The sequence below is a fragment of the Prenolepis imparis genome, unplaced genomic scaffold (assembly GCF_030444845.1).
Source record: "Prenolepis imparis isolate NDT839.2.m4 unplaced genomic scaffold, iyPreImpa1.0 SCAF_9, whole genome shotgun sequence".
In the NCBI taxonomy this organism is placed as follows: Eukaryota; Metazoa; Arthropoda; class Insecta; order Hymenoptera; family Formicidae; genus Prenolepis; species Prenolepis imparis.
The window spans coordinates 11,186,928-11,210,514 of record NW_028141167.1 but is presented as its reverse complement, the minus strand read 5'-3'; the positions used below and the strand labels follow the sequence as shown (position 1 = coordinate 11,210,514).

The 23,587-nt window shown below is 40.8% G+C and overlaps 1 protein-coding gene across 2 annotated transcripts in view; it reads right to left on the bottom strand.

Annotated features, from left to right (window-relative positions):
* Svp (COUP transcription factor 2) overlaps positions 1-20,699 on the bottom strand; it is a 116,033-nt gene extending 95,334 nt beyond the window's left edge. Inside the window, exon 1 of one of the 2 annotated variants that reach the window (XM_083045077.1) lies at positions 18,878-20,699. In XM_083045077.1, the coding sequence (XP_082901203.1) occupies positions 18,878-19,211 (334 nt within the window). In that variant the 5' untranslated portion in view covers positions 19,212-20,699. The remainder of the gene's footprint in view (positions 1-18,877) is intronic. The other variant, XM_083045079.1, reaches the window with a different exon arrangement.
* Between the last annotated feature and the right edge of the window lie 2,888 nt (positions 20,700-23,587).

Here is a 23,587-nt window from a genome sequence, read left to right as displayed (position 1 = left end):
AACAATTTATCTTTAAAGAATTTTGGGCAAAATTAATTTTTCCTAAAATACATTCATCTTCTCGAATATAAGATAATATTTATCCTTCGTCAACATATTTATTCTTGACTATATATTAATCCTTTCAGATCCCATCATCTTTCTATTCGTGAAAAATAATGCCCAGTAAAGATAAAATCATATCGAATCGACAGCCCTTTGATTGGCACGCGAACGGTCGCGCCTGTAGACTCCTTAATGAGTGGTTAGCCTAATTGCGAATGGTAATGGAGTGATGGGTAATGAACGGAGGGGGACGGGAGGTCCGATAAAGGGCCTACGGGGTGATGACGCGGTGCGACACAATTCAATTTAATAAACAGCGAGGCGAGTAATAATTCCACGTCGTAAAAGCACGTGGGACACGCACGTGAGCCGGACCATCAGCGCCGGCCGGCGTGCGCACGATACCGGGGTTAAAAGGTGATCGGGCTGCGCGCGTTGGTTTTAATTAAAACCCCGGACTCCGCCGGATAGAACGCGCGAGCGCACACCTGCATGCCGAGCTAACAAAATCGAAGGTATCTCTACAGGAAGTGCTTAAATTATCAAGTTTACCCTAATAAGAGACGTCAAAAAGTGAGAGCTGTATTATATTTGCGAAAAACGAATTTAAAGATTTGATAGAAATCTTGTGTTAAATGGGCGTAATGAAAAACATTACGAAACGTTACTAGAGATGTAATTTAAAAAGCTAATTGAAAAAAAAAGAAGATGTATAATTATATAATATTGCTTTATTTAAAATTATCTTTATCTATATCTAATTTTATTTCGTAGCTGAAAAAAATTTCGACACTTGCTCTCTCTTTTCTTGCGAGCACGATATAGGTACCTATATATGAGCCCCCTGTCTCTAGTTTGACTAATGACGTTGCTCTTAAATGCCGATGAAACGTTAATAATTACGACGCTATGGAGTTTATTAGATATACACTTCGCAGTTTCTTTATCGCAAATTCACTCGAAATTATTTCAGCGGATGGCGATAAAATCCGCGCCGGGTGGAATTACGGCGATGCTATGTAAAGAATCGTGCGCGTACTTCATAAGGATTACGTGTACACTTGGCGAGAGAGGCTCGGTCTTACTTAGGTGTAGCGCGAAGTCGACTATCACGATCGATGGCACGACGTGTACACATACAGATAAGTAGTTACCGTAGCTAAGTCGGCAATTTATATCGTAACAGGACGCCCGCTGCGCGCACGAACTTTCGAATCGAGATAAAGAGGTGGCTTCGCTCGCGCGATCTGTAAGTCATTCGCGAGCTCGCTATATTTGACGCTCTCGTTCTCTTGCGCACAAGATCCTGAGAAGGCATCCTCTATCTCGCCGTCAAGATAGAGGATGCGATATCGGTAACACGAGCGATCGCGTAAGAAAAGCGTGATATGGGAATGAACTGTTGAATGTGCCTTTGGATGCGTTACATGGACATCAAATTATCATCCTTTGTCAATTGTCAATGAATAAATCAAATATTTTAAAAAATAATAAAATTTTAATTAAAATATAGATATTTCTAATAATTTTATTAACTGTCTTATTATTAGATACGTAACTAGTTAAATATATAAGAATGTAGACAAAGAAGTTAAAAATCGCGATAGAAATCAAATACAGATATACCTACTTGACATTACATTAAATAGAATTAAAAATTGTCTATAATTTACTTATAAAATATTTTCTATTAATCTACAAAATTGATTGCAATAAAGACAAAAATATTGCAATTAATAGTGCATTAAATAAAAAAATTAAAGAAAGGTTCAAGATTACTAAAGAAGATTTTTTGAGTTTTATGGCGCTTATACTTTCTGCTTGATTCTTATTAGCCTACTTCTTACGTGAATTTTTATGTGAAAAAATAAACCTGTCAAAGAGAAATGAAAACTGATCCAGATTAATTTTCGGCACTAAATCACCTTCTCGTCTTTAAAGCCTAAAGTCCTTGGTACTCGACGTTATCGCCGTTGTCCTTGTCGTTGCCGACGTCGATGTCGCCGGTATTGGCAAAAACAACGGCCAAGAAGAAGCGGGGGAAGAAAAAAAGACAGAAGGAGAGCCGGGTCGCCATAACTACAAATTGCATCGTTACACGCAAATTACGCGATTATTCTGTGCGAGCCAACCACCGGACGACCACGCAGTACATGTGAGCTCTGTGGTAGCGCGAGAGAAACGAGAAGGAGAGAGAAAGAAAGAAATAAAGAAAGAGAAAGAAAGTAAGCTCTCGCGGAGCACACACAACTACCGTTTATACTTTCAGATTGCAACTTGCACGCTCGCCGCGAGCTCAAATTGCTCGCGTCGTTGAATTTTCATTGCTCGGACTAGTCTTTCGTGGCCGACATGACGCATTTCGAGTACCGACCCTTCTGAAGGGACAAATCCTCATGAGCATCGACGAAAGAACCTTAATCCAGTCGGACTAATGTCATATGGTATCTCTCTCAATTGCGGATTAAAAGACATAAAGTGCCCTTTCAAGCTTTCTATTTAAAATGCGTGATTAAAAATACAAAATTTTAAAGATGTTTTATATATATGGCAGCAGGCAGTATAAATTATATACCTACCTTAGAGTATTGCTATAGTATGTACATATTATATATTTTATAACAGAATGTTACACCGTCAAGCATCGCAGAGTAATATATAATACTATATCAATCTTGCGCCAGTTCCACGCACACAATTTAATACAATTTCCTTGCTTTTCTTTAATCGCGATTTAATTCCAGATAATCGATTTACAATAGGTGTGATTTTTTTGTAAAAGAAACCTTGTAAAGAACTCTAATCCAGAAAATATAGAATATTGGTGATTAAGGCAGTATGTAAAGTTGTCGAAATATTCGATCGATTCTCTTAATTAAGGTCCTCTTTGTGACGAAAGAGTAAACGTTTACCATTCTATATTAATATCATGGAGATAGTTCGTCACTGTTGCTTATCCTTACAAAAAAACGCCGCCTGAACAGTCTCCGAAGACCTAATCATCTTATTGTCGCGGCTAATGAGAAGTTGATTTAATTTTAATAGATTGCATTACTCATAGTCGTGGCCGGGTGGCCACGATAATTATGTAAAATCGACGCATCGTCGTCCTTATTAAGACGTGAATTTGCAGCGATTGATCAATTCACACTTCATCGTGATATACGCGTTATCCTCAATGTGCATGAAAAACTTCAGAGAAAGTCGATTTTCAAAGTATCGGAAAATATTGAGATGTAAAGAAAGTTATGAAAAGTTTGATGAAAAAGAGACAACAAATCATTTTAATCAACATCTAATTTAATATCAAGCGAATCACACGCTACATTATATGTAAAAATTCTATTATAATTGTAAGAATAATGATAGCAACAAAATAATTAAGTTATCTTCTTTCGTGTAATCACTGATCTATTAATTTTTCATTTATTAATTTTTTAACTAGTCTCAAGATGTTGAAATTATATTGGTTTTCAAGTCAAATTAAACTGATGTCTTTTTCAAATTTTATCTATATAGCAAAAGCTCAAGTCGATCTAGCCAAGATTAGAATATAATGCAATAAAATAAAAAAGATAAAATATCACTTGATAAAATATGCTAGACAGCTCTCGACGTTGCAGTCTCAATAAGAAGGAAGCGACTCGTATGAGAGGATCGCGAGAAAATAACTATGTTCGCGAAGAGGCGAGTAAAAAGGATCCAAGAATGTGCGCGAGAGTCGGAAAAGAGAATCTGAGAGTGGAATGTAGTGAAACACGTGAGAGAGAGTGATGAGAGAATATTAACTTCCCTAGTTTCTTCTGATATTCTCTTAAAATAAACGACGATATTTATTTCAACTTATGCCTTGGAAGATATGTAATGTCTGAAGCATCTAAAAAAATTAAAATTTTAATTCAATAAAATTTAATTTAATGATGAAAATTTAATACGAAAGCTTACTTTAATAACATCTTTCAGTAAAAGAGAGAGACAATATATAATTATATATTCTTTTGCAAACTGTGTTAATTTTCCTCTAATTTTGTTTTTACTTTAAATATTCTGTATCCTTTAATATTACGTACATATGTATTATCTCACTTAAGTTAACAAATGTTAGATGCGGAAGGTTGTTCGCACGTTAAATTTCGCGAGGGTTTAATAAAGCTGCAATTTCCGAAATAGATCTCTATCTTCCTAATCGCAGTCGTGCGAAGCGGGCATTAAGGTTGTGGCAACAAACCACAGGTGTTTCGCGCACGTCTTTCTTGCAACGAGCGTTTCCGCTTGTCATTATTCGGTTAGTAATCTCGAAAAACGTTGCGCGAGTCAACGTTTCGGAAAATCATTATTGACGGTCTCTCCCAAGCGATTTAATGAAGGATCCATCGTTCGCGGGAGATGAGTCATATCGAAAATTCGCGACTTTTTCTGGAAAATTGCACGGCACGATAACGTAGAGTCATCCGCGATGAGATATATGAGTCGAACGGACCGTGATACGCGATTATGCCGAAGAGAATTGACTGATCGTGACTCACGATTGCATTGTCGCGATGCCGTGACTTGACAAAGTACTTTGGCACTTGTAGACTTTGAACATTGTGGATGCGATGAGTTTTAATTTGCTGATACGACGGAAATAGCAGGAATATAAATTTTGTTATAAATCAGGCACAGAATGATACTTTATGTTATTGCCATAATAAATTTATATATTTCAAATTTTTATATTTAATTAAATTCTTTAAAAGGTTTCTAATTACTTTAAAATGTTTTTAATAAAAAAACATAATAGAAGCATTATAAAAAAGAATATGTATATTTTAGATATTTAAGATTATAGTTTAAGAAGCTTTCTCTATAAAGTTACAGACAGTTTAGTATAAACATTACTGTAAATAAAAAATTTCACAAAAAGAATTGCATTTAAATTCGCATAAAAAGACAAGATATAATGCGTAGTATTATATAAATATGTGCATTTATAAACATATATCATCTTGATCTTGTATCAATTGTTTTCATTAAAAAACCGCATGTGCTCTGTTTTGCCTCATATACCAGTTTCTAACGGGTTATGTAACTTTATGTATGTATTAATAAACGTGTTACTACAACAAAAAAAAATAATGCGGAAATGATTCGTTATTATTTCATACCGAGTATTACAGCAAAATAATTAGTTATTTTTGCATTTTCTTCATAATTGCTCTTCAATTAAACGATTGAAATACAGGGATTTTTATTCTTTTTTTTTTTTTTTTTTTTTTTAAGAGACGCGTATCATATTGATCAAGCTTTACGCAAACGCAAATAATAATGAACGGAATCGTCATAGTTGATCGATTGGATAAAGACTCCGTGTTCCACTTCATCTCTCGATCGTCTTTTTTCTTTTACGCGAGATGAGGCGCTAATCGCGCCGATACGAAGGCGCAGTTCGAGATCAATCGCGAATGATCCTCGTTGGCGATGCTCGCGACGAGATGTGAGTCACGATGTTCGGTACGAGCGACTTTGTGGCGAATAATGACAGTAATTATAATAATAAGACCGACAAGAGAAGATATGCAAGAGGTGGTATTAAGGCCAAGGGATAACGATTGCTCTTCTACATTATAACTGCTGCATCACGAGCTTCCCTTCATTACGATCTCGTTTCGCATGCTACGTTCTTAATTATTTGTCCTTGGGAAATAAAAGGTGATAGAGCGAATTAGCGAGCGTTAGCATTAAAGTTAAAAAAAAAATATATTAACTATGACGTTTAAGAACTTGTCTAAAACCAAATTAAGTGGAGTAAATCATAGCAGTATATAATAAAAGAAAATATATATTATATGTATATTTATATCAAATAAAATGAGCTGTATCTTTTCGGAAGAGAAAACATGATACTAATTATAATTTATAATTATAATATAATGATAAATTAAATCAAATAAATTTATTTAATGTCTTATTTAGTTAAAAGTAATGTCTCTCTTCTTCAAAAATATACAATCCTAATTTAAGTGTTAATATATAAGTATAAAAGATGAATTCACGACGAAATTAATATTTATAATTGCCGAAAAAAAAGGAAACGCTGAATTATTCAACGATATTTCCGAATTAATAATTCATTAGGATGCATCGTTCTCGTTTTATTTCGAATTCCTCGAGAATCTTTTACGACATTTTTAGCAGCGAGAGCAAACGATCGATGGAAGTTACTATGTAGGAAAGAGCTGGCGCGCGCGATTCGGTCAGTAACATTTCGACTCGGTCGCGTAAAATTAACGACATTGTTATAATTAATTAGCCCCGGCCGGCGGCGGTGTGCAAGCGCGCGGGGTTCGTTAGCGGGATAATTGGTCACAGAGGATGCGTTCAGGTAAGTCGCGCCTTGGTAATTCTATGCCCGACGCGCGTATATATACACGTATACGCACGCGGTGCCGTGTCCGACGTCCTGGCGATGTATAAGACCTTGCGCTGCCTAAGAGCGTGCGGTGCATGCTCTTAGAAACAGACCGGAGCCTATCCGATACACGGCACACTGCATCGTCGGCGGACAAATGGAAAAAGAACCTGCCGTTCTCTTCCTCTCTTAAACTTATTTTTCAAAAATAATTTCTCTAATCATCTTTTGTATAAAATAAATAAATATTATATATAAATAACACATATGCGTAAAATTACACTATCTTTTTTTATGAAATTTTTAAAATAATTGTATTATAATAATTTTATATGTGCACTTCGAATCTTTGTTTATAAATGTGCTTTTACTCATTTATGAGTAAAAAATAAATTTTGCTCGCTCTTAAGAGAGCGATGTAGAAGTAAGAAGTTTCATTCGTCGAAGAGCCACGAAATTTTATTCGCGCGTTCTCCATCGCCGCTTTTACCTATGCCCTACATCCTCGAGAGCGTAATGATTGAAAATACATGCCGAGATGCTCCTCTCGAGGAAGATTAAACGACGTTGTTCGACGATATCAAGCAGCTCGCGTAGTTACCGATTAGAAAGTCCGACTTTCATGACACGCTGTCGATGTAAAATGGTGTTTAGCGGGCGTCTTAGCGAGATCAAACGGCACGTCGCACCGTGATTCAGGTTCGCCTTGTGTTCCAGAACGTTAGCTCGATCGCGGAGCGAGTATCATACCGGTCCGTTTCACCATACGTAACGCCCCATAGTCGAGGTAATCGTACCATGTGCGACGTGTTCTTATTTACACCTGCATGATTGTAAAATATCTAGGTACAACCGTCTAGATGTCAAAATAATCTGTATATATTTCGGTATAATTTTCTGTACGTTTTGATAATCGCTAAGAATTATATAAATAGTCTCAGTAAATATATAATTGAAAGTTTCGAAAAAAGAATGGATTAAATGTTTAAGTACCTTGTAACATTTGACATGCATAATTCTTTTATGAAAAATTTTTGTCGCTAATTTTATCATCATTTTAAATCTAAAGATTACAAAATAAACCTGATAAACCCCCAAAACCTTCTTGAATAATTGTTATTTTTTTCTACAACTAAATCTTCCATTTTTTAAGAAGCTGTACTATTTTTAATCTTTCATAATAATATGATATGATGAAAATCATCACAATGATCACGTTAATCGTTTAGTTCCGCGAAAGACTCGCCGCGGAAACGCGACGCACGCTCCCCAGGTGGAAACGAGATTAATAAAGATTAGCAAAGTCGGAATAATATAGCATGATCTCGTTAAAACGATTAGCCCGCGGGGCCTTTCGAGACGTCTTTCTGGCTTCTTCCTTCCGCGCGTCATTCCAGACATAAGTCCGTAAGTCCGTAAGTAAGCGTAAGACTCGTTTAAGGCGCAAGGGAGCGAGAGACCCCGAAGAAGAGAAGAAGCCCCTTGCGGTTGTATCTCAGACCAACCGCGCAACCGGAATCAAATTTCCACCCCGAAGAGAACAGCGAAACTTTATGGCGTATTTACAAATGCCGAAGTCAATGGCAGAAAGGAGAGAAGATTAAGATATTTTTCTTCATACTTCATTATGTATATCATGTAAAAATACGATATCACATTTTGTACGTTTTACAAATCGTAAAAATAAAGAGAAAACTTATTTTAAATGTTTCTTTACTGTGAGTCACTGATAAAATAATAGATATATTTTTAGAAAATCCTGGTATTTTTTACATACATTTTTTTTCATGTGCGAAATCATAGAAAAATTTTACGAAAATTCTGGATATTGTTTTACTTAAGAAATTAAAAAGTACGAAAGCATGCAAGAGTTACTTTTCTTTTGCTGGATGGAAAACGACTTTCATTTTCACTGAAGTAAAATTCGACGATCACAAAAAATTTCATTAAATGAAATTGGATGAAAATCACAGGAGGAATATTTTAATTTGTAAAGTATACCTACAATGTACCAAGTATAATAGACAGTGAAAGAATAAAATGACTCAAATTTTTTCTCGATGCACTTTGAAACTGCATTCATCCGACTATTCGTGACATCGAGTCAGATTTACGGCAGATTTCCGTGAGACAATTATTCTTAATCGTTCCTGGAAACTCGTCGCTCATTTTCATTCCACGTTTGTTATATTCGTCATTGTCATAGAATTATGTCAAAACAGTTTGACTCTGTAATTCGCTAGTAAACAGGGGTGGATGAAAAGGATTCATTCGAACGTGAGTAAAGTAAAGAAGAAAAAAGGTCGAAACGTGTATAATACGCCTTCTACAATCGCTGTGCTCTCGGAGGTGTAACGTGACTCGTATAGTGGACTTCACGACAAATAATATCCCCGTCTTAAACACCAGTTTACCCACGCCGCGTGTAATTACTATAATCAGAAGCACATGGACATTCTTAAGTAATGTTCGCGACGGTTATATATGTCCACGTGGAATTTGCTTGTCGCGTATTGCTCGATGTATTATCCAAAATGCGGTCCCACACAAAATTATTATGGGAAAATTTACTACCTTTGATATATCAATATTTTATATTAAATTTTATATAATTTTTTACATTTTTTAATTATGCAAATGTAATTAATTTTAATCTCAAATAAAACGTATATTTTCATTTTTTATATAATTACATATGTTAAATTATATATATAATTTAAAAATGTAAATATATCGCGCATATGTTTCATTAAAGGTTATAGCGTTCAGAGATTAATTATTATATGTAGAATAAAATACATATAATTCCTTCGCTCTCCCTTTCTCGCTTCACATAAGATGAGTTAGACAATAATTTAATTTAATTAATAGTCAAAAAACATAAATGTAAGAAACAAATAAAATATCAATTGTTCGTTTTAACCACGTTAAACTCCGCCGCGATTATGATTTGCGTTCACATTGACATTCCCCCGATGCTATTCTTTTCTTCGCGAACAAATAACAATAAATATAATCGGTCGTATCCTCTGGGAACGAATGACATCGAAGACTCCCTGGTTCTTGCGGGGTACAAGGACAAACGCGCTTAAGGTCGCAAGAACGGTGTATCGAAAAATGCTCAATCCATCACCGAAATCGCGAAAATGCAGGAACATGCAGGTGTGCCGAAAGTCGATGTTCCCGAAAATAAGGGGGTGGTTCGTGGCTTGGAGATAATGACAGGGTGCAGCGTGGGCAGCGTGTGAAACAATGCTTCGTGTTGCCGCCACATGGAAGGGGAACATACGGATTGGATCTGGACCCATCTTAAATGCATCCGCTCATTCAGAAGATTTTATGCGATTTGTCTTTATCAATATTTATGATAGAATTTAATTCTATGAGAAGCAGGCAGATTAATGTGGAGCTAAATATACCTTTAATGCAATCTGATATATTATATATATATATAATATCAGATATATAAATAATAAATTGTATATAAAATAATTCTTCATGTATTATGCTTGTTAAATAAATACTATTGCATTAATCTATATAATTTTATAGAGAGATACATAAAAAATTATATATTATTATAAGATATAAAAAATTTAAAAAGTTTTATATATCCTCCACGATTTTGTCTCAAAATATAAAATATATTACACAAATCTAATGATGAGAACTCAATAGTTGATATCAGAAATAAATAGTCGGCGCCTCTGATTTACGAATCGTCGTTCAATTAATTAGATTCAACGTGCGTATCTAGTATGATCGATCGATCGAACGCATTCCAGGGATCTCAGGGCCGATCTAACGTCGAACCAATCTTTTCCAAGGTCGCCTCGAACGGTCGTCAGTCCTCGGAAGAAATAGCATATGGATGAACCATCTGGTTCTCCGCGGTCAAGTACCTCTTCATCATTCTTTAATATGCGATCATCCTAATTTCAAGGTCGGCGATCGATAGGATCCGAGGGATGAACTCATGTTCGCGGAAACGCAGGGTCGAATACCCGAACGACTATTGCGCAATAACCAAAGACAGAGAATCTTGTACGAGTCGTGCTACTTGGAATGGGAGGTTCCCGGGTTCCTGTAATCGGCAGATTAATGTTCACCTCTCTCTCTCTCCCCCTTGCCTTTCTCTCTCTCTCACTCTCTCCGTTCGTCTGGTACGCCTAATCTCAAGCGATAGCCGAGGATCTGTCCGAAGGGGGCACCGCGTATCGTTCGGATTGTTCGGGATCGCCGATGAACGGACGGTTTGATTTACGGCAGGTATATATAGCTGGGGCTGTCTTGGCGCGCGATCCGAGTGTCTGGCACTTTACGAGGACGCTTCTCCGGAACTGGAAGACCGGTAAGAACCCTCCGAAATCGGACGCACGCGTTCCGAACAAGTCGAACTGGTCGCGAAAGCGTTAACGCCTCCGGTCGCGTCCGGGGCGTTGTTTCGGGGCCGGCAAGATAATACCCGACGGGACATTTAACGCGGCCGAAGGGTCCGGCATTCATCGACGGTCAGTTGACCGAAGACCAGTTTTTCCGACCGCGAGGACAACGCCCGGAGTCTTTCCCAGGGTCCCGCCGAGTATGCATATTCGTTTACGTGACCCTTCCAAGGAAGCCTCCTTAAAACACGTCGAGGAAAAAGATAGGATCCATTCACTCAAACGCGCGCGAGTGAAAGAAAGAAAAAAAGAAAGAAAGAAAGAAAGAGGGAATCGATAATCGTCGATCGAGGGGACGAGGGAACGGAAAGGGAAAGATGCAAAAAGGAAGATCGCCGACGCGAAGGGGACGCGAAGGGGTATCCGGTTTTGGAATCGGGCCGTTGCGTCCCGGACCAGACCGGACCAGACGGACGGTCCTCGCGGGATCATTAATCAAAATATTTACGCGCAGGGACGTGCGAGGGTCCGGAGAGTCGTCCCGACACTCCGCCGTCTTATCGATTATCCGATGTCACGTCTTATATGTATTTTCGGTATTCAAAGGGTTCCATACGGGTGCCCGTTAGTCCTGAAGGGAACAAGAGAAAGCGAGGGGTAGAGGAAGGGAAGAAAAGCAGAAGAAGAAGAAGAAAGAGGCTCGTCTTGTCGGATGACGATCTCGACGTCGAGAGAGAGAACATCGTGATCATCTAGTAATTTATATACCTCACGCCGTGTAAACGTGCGTGCGTTTTTCGTGACTCCCTCCGCGACCCGACGTCGTGGTGGGCCTTCCTTTCCCTCCCCCCCACCGCCTCCTATTCCTCTTCGTCATTTTCGATTCCTCGCGACGAATGTACTGTGACGCTCTCTCGCACCGGTGAGGCTCCTCTTCGAGCGCGTTGGCGCGCGGCCTTGCTCTCGGGACCTCGTAAAAGTCGTAATTTATCGCCGGTATGGCGTAATGACCCGGCCACCGCTTTAATTATAGCTCATTCCCATCATCCACGAAAGCGGCCCGCGCGTCCGACCACCGCGAGCATTTCGCTCGTGCGAGTCAGATATTCCGTGGTGTTTCCCGCGTGTCAACGATCGATATCTCACCCCGCTTTTCCGTGCGACACCCCCACGATTTTTCGAAATAGTAAATTAAACTGTAATTAAAATAGCTTATCCCGAAACGGTAGGCTCGAATAAAGTAAATTTAACATACGCGTTGTATATCTATATAAAATTATTATCTTAAATATCTTTCTATATTCAAAAAATATAATTTAGGAATCTAAGAAAAAATTATTTAATTAATATTTCAAAGGTAAGTATTGCAAGCGAAATTCCAATCATTCGTCAGTGCATTCCTCTCTCTTATCTACAGTACATATATTTTTCTGCAGCACAACAGCATTGCTTTATCACTCCAAAGGTCTTTCAATCATTCGCTCTGGGCATCATCATCGCACCTGTTACCCGCGGAATCTTGGGTGACTACTATTCCATTGTGGAATGTATAACCGGTGTAACGCATACCGATCGACGCATATACGAAGCTTACGCAATCAGCATGATGCTGCGGAAAATGCATTTAACGAGTGAGCCTTCCACGAGAAGTCGCGCCGGTAGCCGCCGATTATTATTCGCGATCGCATCTTCATCGATGGGGCACCAATAATCGTCATCGACGATCGGAAAGAAATCAGCCGAAACACGTCGCCGATGCAATACATATATACACGCGTGCATTCCGCATTAAACGTTCATTGGCATAATCGACCTGATTGTCGGCGATCATCGCTTTATTACGTCGACGGGTTGATTTTAATGTCAAGCGATGTCAAACGGCTGGGAGTTATCGTCAATTTGCACGGTCGATCGAGACGAGTCTCGAGGCAGATAACGATTCTAATTTATATTTGTTAAATTTATATTTAAATTCTACAGTTATTAATTTATAATTCTAAGTGCGTATAGGCAACACGATTCTCGTCGCGGATGGATCTCTCGAGATCGTCGGTCACCTCCGAGACGTTTCTTTATCCCCGATGCGATCATCTCCGCCGGTGCAATCTAACTCCTATTTCACGGTGGAGAGAAGGGGAAAAAGAAGGACAAAAAGATACACATATACAGCTGCAATGCGCGCGCGTGTTACCTCCTACACGAGGGACGAGGGAGAGAATTCGCGGTGTTCCGGGCAATTAAGATTATTCGCCGTACAGAAATTATCGCCGGATTAACCGTGTTATTACGGCACCGCTAATGCTACGGATAGGCGCGAGGAGCCGCCTCGCTTCGCCCCGACAATGGTAAATATCGTTACCGCGGTTGTAATTGGTACATCGGGGAGAGAGAGAGAGAGAGAGTGACTCGCCGTTGTAACTCGAGCGCTCAATTAAGGACTCCGACTCTTAACCCGGGGACCGGCTCGGTTCCTCCTCGTTTCCACCGTGACGACTCCTCTGCATCGACCGTATCGCGTGTAATCCGTCACGGTATCACTACACACTACTACGTTTCCCGTATTTCCCGTAAGCACTTGTTATCGTCCCGCCATCATCCGGACTCTTTTAAATAAACACGACTCGGCCTCTTGCTTAAGCGAAGGGTAAGCGAGAGATATAATCCTTTTTCTCTCTCTCGTGTGAATTTTTTAATTTTATATATATTTCATTATATTTTACATAATATTACTGCCTCATGTATGACTTTTAATCAGAGAAAAAAAATTATGCTCTTGAAATATGTTTCCTCAATTCACACTTTGTGTATAATATTAATGATATATTATGATGTAACAAAAAATAAAAATTAATTATAATGTAATTCAAAAGAAAATAATTTTTTAAAATTAATTATTTCATTATATTTTACATAATATTACTACCTCATGAATGACTTTTAATCAGAGGAAAAAAAATATGCTTTTGAAATATGTTTCCTCAATTCACACTTTGTGTATATATTATTAATGAGATATGATGTAACAGAAAATAAAAATTAATTATAATGTAATTCAAAAGAAAATAATTTTTTAAGATTAATATCGCGTAAAAGAATGAGAGAAGGAGTCCTTTGGAAGGACGCGTTGGTGGAGTTCACGAGGAGGTCGACGGATACACGAAGACGATCGTCTCGCTCGAGGAATTCCGAGAGAGCGCGTCGGGTGCATTGCAGGGCGAGTAATTAGAGAGGCTCGGGTTCATTAGGATATCTGGTTGTATCTTGGCGACAGTTTCCGCCACGCGACCGACGGCAGCAACACGCTCGGGGACAATTCAACGCGAATGCGAGAGTCAGGCAAGTGCATTTATTTCGCAGCGTTATAGAACAATATAGAATAAATGCTGAAAAATCAGTGCAAGATGTTGAAATTTTATCAAACATTCTTCCTCATATAAAAAAAGGTACAATCAGTCAAGCGACATCATTGAAGAACTCATCTATCTCGCTAAATAATTATTTTATCACTTAGCTTTCATATATATATACTATATGCTTTAATTATCGGAGAAAAATAAATAATAAATAAATTGAGTTTTTATCTCAACATCAAAGTCTTGTCATTAGAAAAGTCGACGCGCGAAGATGCCTCTCGGATTATTTCCTTCATATAAAAAATATATCCAATTTATTATAAGCGTGCGCAGATTAATAGCCGGGACTACGACCGACTCGTTTATCGAATGAAGTCGGCCGGTTCTTCCGACAGACCTAGCCGTCAATTAACTCGCGCAGCGAGAACAAACCCTTCGGGAGATGCGACGTGGATCCCTGCATTTCCGCGTACATCGAGCGAACAAGCGCGATGGTGGTGGTCGACCGACATCTGGCCGACGTGGCCGGGGCAATTCGTGAAATTCGTCGTGCACAGATTACGCGCGGTTTAACCGCGCACGAGCCGCCGGAAATGGTTTACACATTGTACACGGAAGCAATTATCGCAGTCGCATGCTGCTGCAGCAACGCCGAGCGACGCTTTAATTGTCCGACAGCATCGCCCATCTCTCTCTGCAACGGTTAGTTTAGAATTTTTCTAAATACCGAATAGCTCTATAAATTATGGAGCATATTGCTCGATAATGCGAGATGCTATGTAGTAATTAATATAGTTATAGCACGAGGGAAAAAGGAGAGAAAATGTGGTTTCATATCCTTTTGCCTTTTAAATAGATCACACGTGTATTCTACTTTGCCTCCTAAAATCACGATATATGTTCGTATCTGCATTAAATCATGCATGTCATAAATGCAATGTTACGAGGATATTTATGAGAATGAAGAGTATTAATTTTATAATTTGCACATAAAAGAATATATATAGGATATCTTGTTCTTATAAGTCAGTTTTAAAATCTTGCATAAAGAAGAAGCAAAATTAGATTCTTTGGCAACAATAAAAAATGTCAATTGTAATCAAGTAAAATGTAATAATAAATAAATAAATAACAAATTTTATATTCCTAATATATATAATTACAAAAATATATGTTAGAAATAAATTCATTCATAATAATAAAATAAAACGTGATATAAAACTATAGATGTATTAGAAATAAATTCATTATTATACGTTTTACCTTATTACAAAATGACTAGATTAAGAATTTATGGAAATTATTACAATTGATTTCACAGTCCCTGCCACGCATATCATTATTCTCTCTGCATCTGCTTATTATTATAAGAGATTATATAGATTATATAGATTACGAAATGGCAACGATTGCTCTTGTTCGCATGCTATTTTGTTCTAACGCTCCTAGGCACTTTACGGACAATTTCAGGATTGTATGTGCGTGTGTGTGTGTATGTGATCCCGGTTATAAAGTGCACTTTTTTCATCTATCCGAATCGATCAGGACTCAGTGTCGAGCAAATCCATTTATACATCTGTCTGTCCGTCTCGTCTTCAGGTATCCCATGATTTCCGCGTCGTGTTCGCGCGTGTTACGTGCCAGATCCCACGCATGGTCTCGTCTCCGTCGAGGGCAATACACCGACGATAGTAAACCTAACGAGCTCTCAATAGCTTGATCCTCGCTGTCGGTTACCGCAAATAAGCTCAATCCTGCGGTAACGTCTAGCGAGCGATGAATGCTAAACGCAGAAATGCGGAACCACTCCGCAGCGAGAGGGATAATGTGCGGTGAATGGAAGAATGTTATGAGCTCGCATGAGGTATATACTCGCGTTGCTATACTTGTCGGCGACTGGCGGTGCGGTACCCCTCGGGGGTCACGAAAGCAGAACGTACCGTTTTAACACCCGGTAAAAATTAATTCGACCGCGAGAGAGCGGGAAATGTTATGTATATCTTGTTTTGATAGAAAGCAAATATCATCTAATCATCTAATCATCGTTTGAGTTGTAAGAATGACAGTTACAAAATTCATTGATTTAAAAATGAAAATAAAATATAAGTCTTGGATTATTTCAATATAAAAATACGCGCGTATATATCTAAAATCTCTCGAAATTTTTGAGTTGCAGAAGAGGAAAAAAATCATTAATAATTCATCGCGATAATGATTTAATTTTTTCAAAACGTAGGATCGTTGAAAAAGATTAATATTTTATGTATATTTATAATCATTATAAAAAGTTTAATTGTTTAAGAGTGCGACGTGGCGCAATTTCGTTTTTTTAATACATGTAATTATTTTACGTGACGTTTTATCGCTCGGAGTTTTCCCATTAATATTTTCAAGCAATTTTTAATTAAAATTTTCGCGCATCCCATTGCGATTTCAATCGCGAGTCGAAAGCGTGCGAGAAGGTCAAAAAGGAGGAGGAGACCGCAGATAGCCGTGTGTCATTAATCAAGGCCCTCGAAGTGCACTAAATCACCCGCGAGATATAAATTACCGCTGGCAATCTGGTATCAATAAGGCGTAATTCGGGATAATAGGGCGTGCGAAGGAGGGTCGGGGTGAGAGGAGAAGGCAGAGCGGCGCGGGAGGATATATAACTCCTGATTTCCGAGGGTGCTGTAGATTTCGATTAACCCGAGTCCGTCCGCCTGTCCGAGCCGAGTCGCGACATTTCTCTTCGTTACCCTCTTCTCGTCTCGAACCTCTTCGATCTTTTCGCCTTCGTATAAATGATTTAACGGACGGATATACACGAAGGAGCCACAGCTGGTCACCGTCGCAGATACAAAAGGGGCCGATACGTAATAAAGCGCCGAAATCACGAAAGCCAGAATTCATCAACTGATTTCAAGTTATATCTTAATAATATATATATATATAAAAAACATCTGTCAAACCTATCAAAGAGAATCTTATAAAAATCGACGCTCCGCTTCTTTAAAGTATGCATTGTATCATTATATTCAGTTCCATTTTTTAATCACGATTGTACGTGCAATTTTGTCGCTAACTCGAAGGTCAGAAAACTTATCTCGATCATGTAAAGAGAGAAAATGGCGAGTTGTGCAATATTTAAATCAACGTTCAGATCGTCCGAAGCTGTTCTCCCGCGTATATCGACAGATCGCGAGATTCGTCGGCGCGATACGACACGCGGCGCGGCCGGCTAATTAGTTATCCACGATACATCTGGCCGATGGATAATTAGCCCCGCTACGGTTTATACGCGCGATAACTCGCAGACTCGCTCGCTCTCGCGCGCACGTTCCCGACGACCCGCTAGGATTTGTTTCCGCCCGTGAAAACAATTTGTTTCTCATTCCATCGGGACCCGAACCCCGTCATCATCGGCGCCAGAATGGGATAAACCCTTCCCTCTCTCGCGTCCGCGTCTCCCTTTCGGCGTCCGTCCTCGTTCATCCCGCTTCATTTCCTCGGCCCTATTACATCGTTATTAGGCTCGTAACAGACGTGTAAGCGTTCCGGAGAACACCCCACTGGGTTATTAATGATGACTCTTTGTTTTTTCGTACTCTCCACGCCCGATGGCCACGATGTACTCTCCTTCTCCTCTCTTCTTTTTCTCTCTCCCTCTCTCCGTTCGCCTTCTTCTATCATCGGTCACGGCATATCTCCCTTTCTTTCTTTCGCGTTAACTCGAGATTTTGCCGCGTTTTCCCTCTTTCTTTTTTTTTTTCTCTCTACTTCTCTCTACTTCCGTTCCTCCTCTCACGCATGTCTTGAATAAATTAATGTAAGCGAGCATTAAGGTAGGTGTCGGGCTTTCTGATGCGAATGAGCTCTGCCTCGCGCGGTGACAAATTGGTGGCACAGGTAAAGGGATACCCTTTGCGCGCCCTACGATATATACCCACGGTAAAGAGAACAGTCGCCGAAAGGGCGTGCACGCGCTCTTCCACGTGGAAGAAAAAAAAACGTCGACAGAGAACGTCTCGGCGGTAGAGATTTCGATATGGTTGCCCCTATCCTCCGGCAGTGCAGCTGTTTTAGCGCGCGTGCTATCGTTCGTGTCGCTCGTCTTGGAATCTCTTCGACGAGATGTCAAATCGCGGATATATATAAAACGCGGATTTATTCGTTTTTATAATTATCATCTATGCATTTTTTTTACGCTTAATATTTTAGAATCGTCAGATTATTTTTTTTATGTCTATTTTAATTATAGAAATATACAAGATATAATATATAATTTATGCTTTTTAAACTGGAGTTAATTCGAATTATCGATGAAAGTCAGTCAGGATTTTTTAAGCAAGACTACGTGCAATCGACAAATTGAGAAGACCACAAGCGAATAGAATCGAACGACAATATTAAATAAGAGAAGAAAATCGACTTTTTAATTGATAAAGTGATAATAGATTAACTTTTATCTTCCGACACACTATATATATGTATATATCTTAACACATGCGAGTTTGAAACTAAATTCGTTCGCATATTGTTTCGCATCACGAAGCGTGAAATGTCACCGCAATTCGCTCAATTTATTTTCATTATACTGTTGATTCATTATACTACAGGCATCCACCAATTATCACACGAATGATCGATATAATCGTCGATTAAAGTGCGCTGGACAGTTTCCTTCAAAATTTTGCGCACTTTCTCAAATGGAAGACACTCACCTTCGCAAGTAAACTGTCCGTAATGCTTGCCGCTACTCTTGTCCCCGCAGACGACGCACTCGATATTCGGTGACTTGTCCGTTTGCGAGCTACCGGATTGCGAGCTGTTGGCCTGGCTGCCGGGGGTTGTGCTGGGTGGCAGGGGGTCTCTCGAGGTCAGGACCGAACCGGCCGGCACCAAGCAGGTAATGTCTTCCGGCGTAGCCGAGGGCGTGAGATGCGCGGGCGGCATCGGCGGCGGCGGGCCTACCTGAAGGGGCCCGCCGCCGGCTGCGCCCAGGGCGGCCCCGGGGTCCCGCGAGGCCCAGGAGGGCGGCGGCGCGACCAACGCCATCGAGGCGGTGGTGCCGCGCGCCGGGAACCCCAGCTCCAACGTGGTGGTGAACTCGGGGTGGTGGTGTCCGGCTGGCACCCGGCCAGGGAACAACGTCGCCGTCGCGGCCGGGTAAACCACCCCGGCAGTCGCCAGGGCGTCCGCGCCTACCGTCCCGCCTCGAACCACCCTGACGGTTTCCTGCCCGTGTCCTACGACCGACGACGACGGGGCCGGCTGTTTTCGGGTCGGCTCTTTCCACCAGAATCGTCCGATTAATGCCTCGAAGCGGATTTAGCTAGTTAGCTCCGGAAAGATGCGAAATTCTTGCACAATGTCCTCGACAATTTATTTATTCGTCGATTATTCTGATATCGCCGTTTATAAGTTACGTCTCTTCATTCGCTTCTTCCTGTCCTGGACATATTTGCAGATGGGCACGCATAATCGCGATATGAATCGTACGGAAGATATTCGACAGATATCATACTTCCAGATAAGCACGGCTAGATTGACGTAACATTATTCAATTATTGTTCGCATACAATTATACGTAGATACTTGAAGATGTTAAAGTTCTTCAACGCGCTATGAGTCTTTCAAGTAGTATTCTCGATCGCTCCCTTCTTGATTCTATAATCTTCAGGTAGGTTCTTGAAATTTATAAAGATCGTAGGTAGGTCCAAGCTTTCGATTTCCTAGAAGATATTCTAAGCGAAGATGTTGCAGTTGTAATCAACCTCGTTATCGCTCAACGCGGCATCAACCACGGTATAATCTCACGAGAACTTTCGGTAAACGCGCGTAAACGGCGACCGCGAACGATACAACAACATTCAAACAGTAACAATTTCGGTCACACTCGGTCATGCACTCGCAGGCACTTCACTCTTTTTCACGTGCACGTCGCGATTTCCCGAGGCGAAAGGTCTCGCGTTAAAGACACCGACATCCGCACCAACACGCTGAAGAGGGAGAAGACAGGTAGGTTCCGACTATGACCCAGAACAGTTCGGAGTAGCCGCGTCTTTTAAAGCACCGCTTGATGTTTCGCGCTCTGGTGCGTATCGGAAGACACGCCAAAGCTCACTCTGGTCCGCGTGCGTGCAGGCGTGCGTAATCGATATAACGTGTATGTCCTTAGAAGAGCGACACTTGCGTTTGCGCGCGGATCTCGTGTGTACGTCCGCTTGCTCGCGTGCGCGTGTACTTCTCGCGGATGCGTGTTGCGCGATGATGGTGTGCGTGATGGTGTCGTCCCTCCGTCGCGCGCTCGCAGCGCCGGGGCAGCAGCAGCAACAGCAGCGGCGGCGGCGGCGACGGCGACAGCGGCGGCGGCGGCAGCAGCAACGGCAGCAACAACGGCAGCAGGAGCAGCAGCAGAGCGGCGGCCCGTGCTGCAGTAGTAGGAGGAGAAGGAGAAGAAGAAGAAGAAGAGAGGTGATACTTGACTACCGCCTCGATACGACTATTCTTGGGGCCGACCAGAGACCGACTGCCGACTAAGGCGACCCCTGACACCGACCTGGGTCTCCCACCATCGCAAAACCGCGAGGGTTTCTCGCGGGTTCCGCAGGTTTCCATGGCTACCGAAGGTGGGGTCGAGTCTCGGGCTCGCCCCGGTCGGCCTCTCATTGGCTACGGGTTTGCCCTACCCTGGTTGAACAGCACGCGTTTGCCCGACCGAGTAGTTCCGTACCCACTTTGACTCCTCGATCTAGTCGCCGTTTTCTCCCTTCTTCTCTGGATTCCGCGCTCGCGATGAGCGAGAGAGTCTCCCTCCTTTCCTTTGAGGTCGTCTCGCTCGCCGCACCGTCGCCTCGCATCGCTCTCCATCTATCTATCCGTCTGCCGTCAGTCTATTCGTCCTCTACTCTCCCTCTTTCGTCCTTTCTTCCTCACCCCCTTTCTCCCTGTCTCTCTTTTTCTTCTTGTATGCGAACTCGACGAACAAGCGGTCCGCAGTTCTCCTTATCGCATTCTCTCGTCCTCTCCTTCACCCTCGTCTCCCTCCACTCTCCTCGTGATCTCTTCTCGTGGACCAAGCTCTCCAGATTCTTCAACCTGCTGATCATATTACTACGCTTTTTATCAAACCGACCGCGACCGCTACCACGAATCTACATCGTCGTCTCTAAGCGCCTGTCGAGCAACTTCTGTCTTCTCAGGAAGGGGTCATATCCGATTCACTAGATTCAACCTTGGACTCGTTTTAATCTCGCGATTTCTATCGTTTTTCGTTTAAATTTAATCCATCTGTGTTTCATTTTCGTTGATCGTTGCTCCGATGAATGTCGCTGTCATTGCGAATAACAATCTTAATGTGACTGTTCCACTTTTCCATTTTTTAATCTTTTATATTATTTTTCATTTTATATAAAAAAAAAAGAAAATAATTTTATTCACATTATTATAAAAGTCCGTTAAATTAGCCGGCTGGTAGAGGACGAGCAACTATCTATAGACGAGCGATTAACATTTCATCCGGATCTTCGACCGTCTCTTTTACTTTTCTTCTCTGGAAAAAGGAGCCAGGTGGAAGGAACGCGGCCGTCCACCCCGTCGGTGTCAGAGGCAGCCAAGGGAAGAGAGGTCAGAGCAAGAGGGCGGTAGCCAATGAGGATGTGGAGTCAAGTGGGGCGCGAAAAATGGGCCGGCCCGCCTTCCATCCACCCCCGGAGGCTAGGGGTGAGGGTAAGGGTGCAGAGTAGGGCTAGAGAGGGCTCCGAAGGCGGCCGGGGCATCGAGGTAGGGTCAGTCGGGTCGCAGCCCTGCGCCCCTACAGCTTCGCTTTTGTCATGCTCTTTGCTCTCTTCTTGGATCTTGTTCGCACTTCCACGCTCTATCTCGCTTCCTCTCGTTCCATCGTCTTCCTCCGGCAATGCGTCGTCGTACATAGTTTCTCCCAGCTGCCCGAATCCGATATTCTCTCCGCGTTCAATCTTTCTCTTTAACTTCCTCGTTTTTTATGTTTCATAGAAGATATCGATTTAATGACATATTTCGCATAGTTTGATTGATTGTCCAATTCGCAATTATTCTGTCTTTTCTTCAGGATTCGTTTCTCGATTTATCTTTTTATGATTCGCATATAATTTATTTTATGTTACTGGATCTTTATCTCTCTCAAAGATAATTGAGAAAAATAATAATAAATTAACTATCAATAATAAATAAATTAACATTCGACTACGTTTTTGCTCCTTTTTCTCACACATACAAGCATACATTTATTTCATCTTAAACGGATGTAAAAACATGCTGAAGTTAAAAAAAGAACAAATTTTGCATTACATCATCAATCATCTTATCCTACATTCCGTTGCCAATAAATTTTGTCGTCAACATTCTTATCGCGCAGTCGTTCTCTGCTGCTTTCTACGCCGCAATCGAACCAAAACGGGCGCGTAAGACGATCTTCTCGTCAAGGAATGAAATCGAAAAGAGGCATCTTCGATGCGATGATTCGAGCGCGAAGAATTCGACCTTTCGATCTACCGCCGGAAAGCACGATTCTTTTCTCCAAGTTGCGTGCACGCAAATAGCGGACAATAAATAGTCGATTGGGCAGACGAGCAGAAAAACGAAAGACGAGAGTACGAGAGAGACTCGAAGCGAGTTGTTGGCATTTGCGCGCTCTTGATGTCGTAGACGTCGCCGAGGGTCGAATTTAGGTTGCGACCGCGTCGAATTTCGTGCATCGACGTTCCACCTGACGAACGTCATCGCCTCGACGTTTCGCGATTTTATTTCATCGATGAAACAATGTCGCTTTGTATTTTTGTATTTGTGTTACTAGAAAATTAAAATGTGAAATAACATAAGAGATGTGATTGTATTATTATTTTATCGTTCATAAAATAATTTACTAAAATTATTTTTATATGCTTTCATTTCATTTCAAGTCTTCGATTAATACTTATTTATTACAATACGTATCAAGTCAAATAGATTTTTAACGTAATTTAACAAATTGTACAGATTGCAAATCAGAATTGATAAATTTAAAAATTTTAGAATTTATAAATTAAATTTATTATTTTCTTTTATAAAATCAAGCCATCTCTTTTTTTTAAGTAATAATCTAATTTTTCGAATATTCGCGATCGCGCGCAGGACTCGTCCGTATCATATGTACCCGTCTTTTAAAAAACCTCAGACCCGTAACAAGGCACAGAGAGCATTCAAAAATTTCAAATCGCTCGAGGCATTAACCACCGTCAGTGACGGGAGCGTCCCGTAGTGAATCCAAGAACGACCTGCGGTGTAACCGCAGCCCCCACAACTGCCGCCGGGGGTGAGCGAGCGTGCGTAATAGTTATAGGAAGGGGTACGTATATATATATATACGCGGTGGTCGTCGTGAGTATACGTCGATAGGGTGGAAGCCTGGTGAT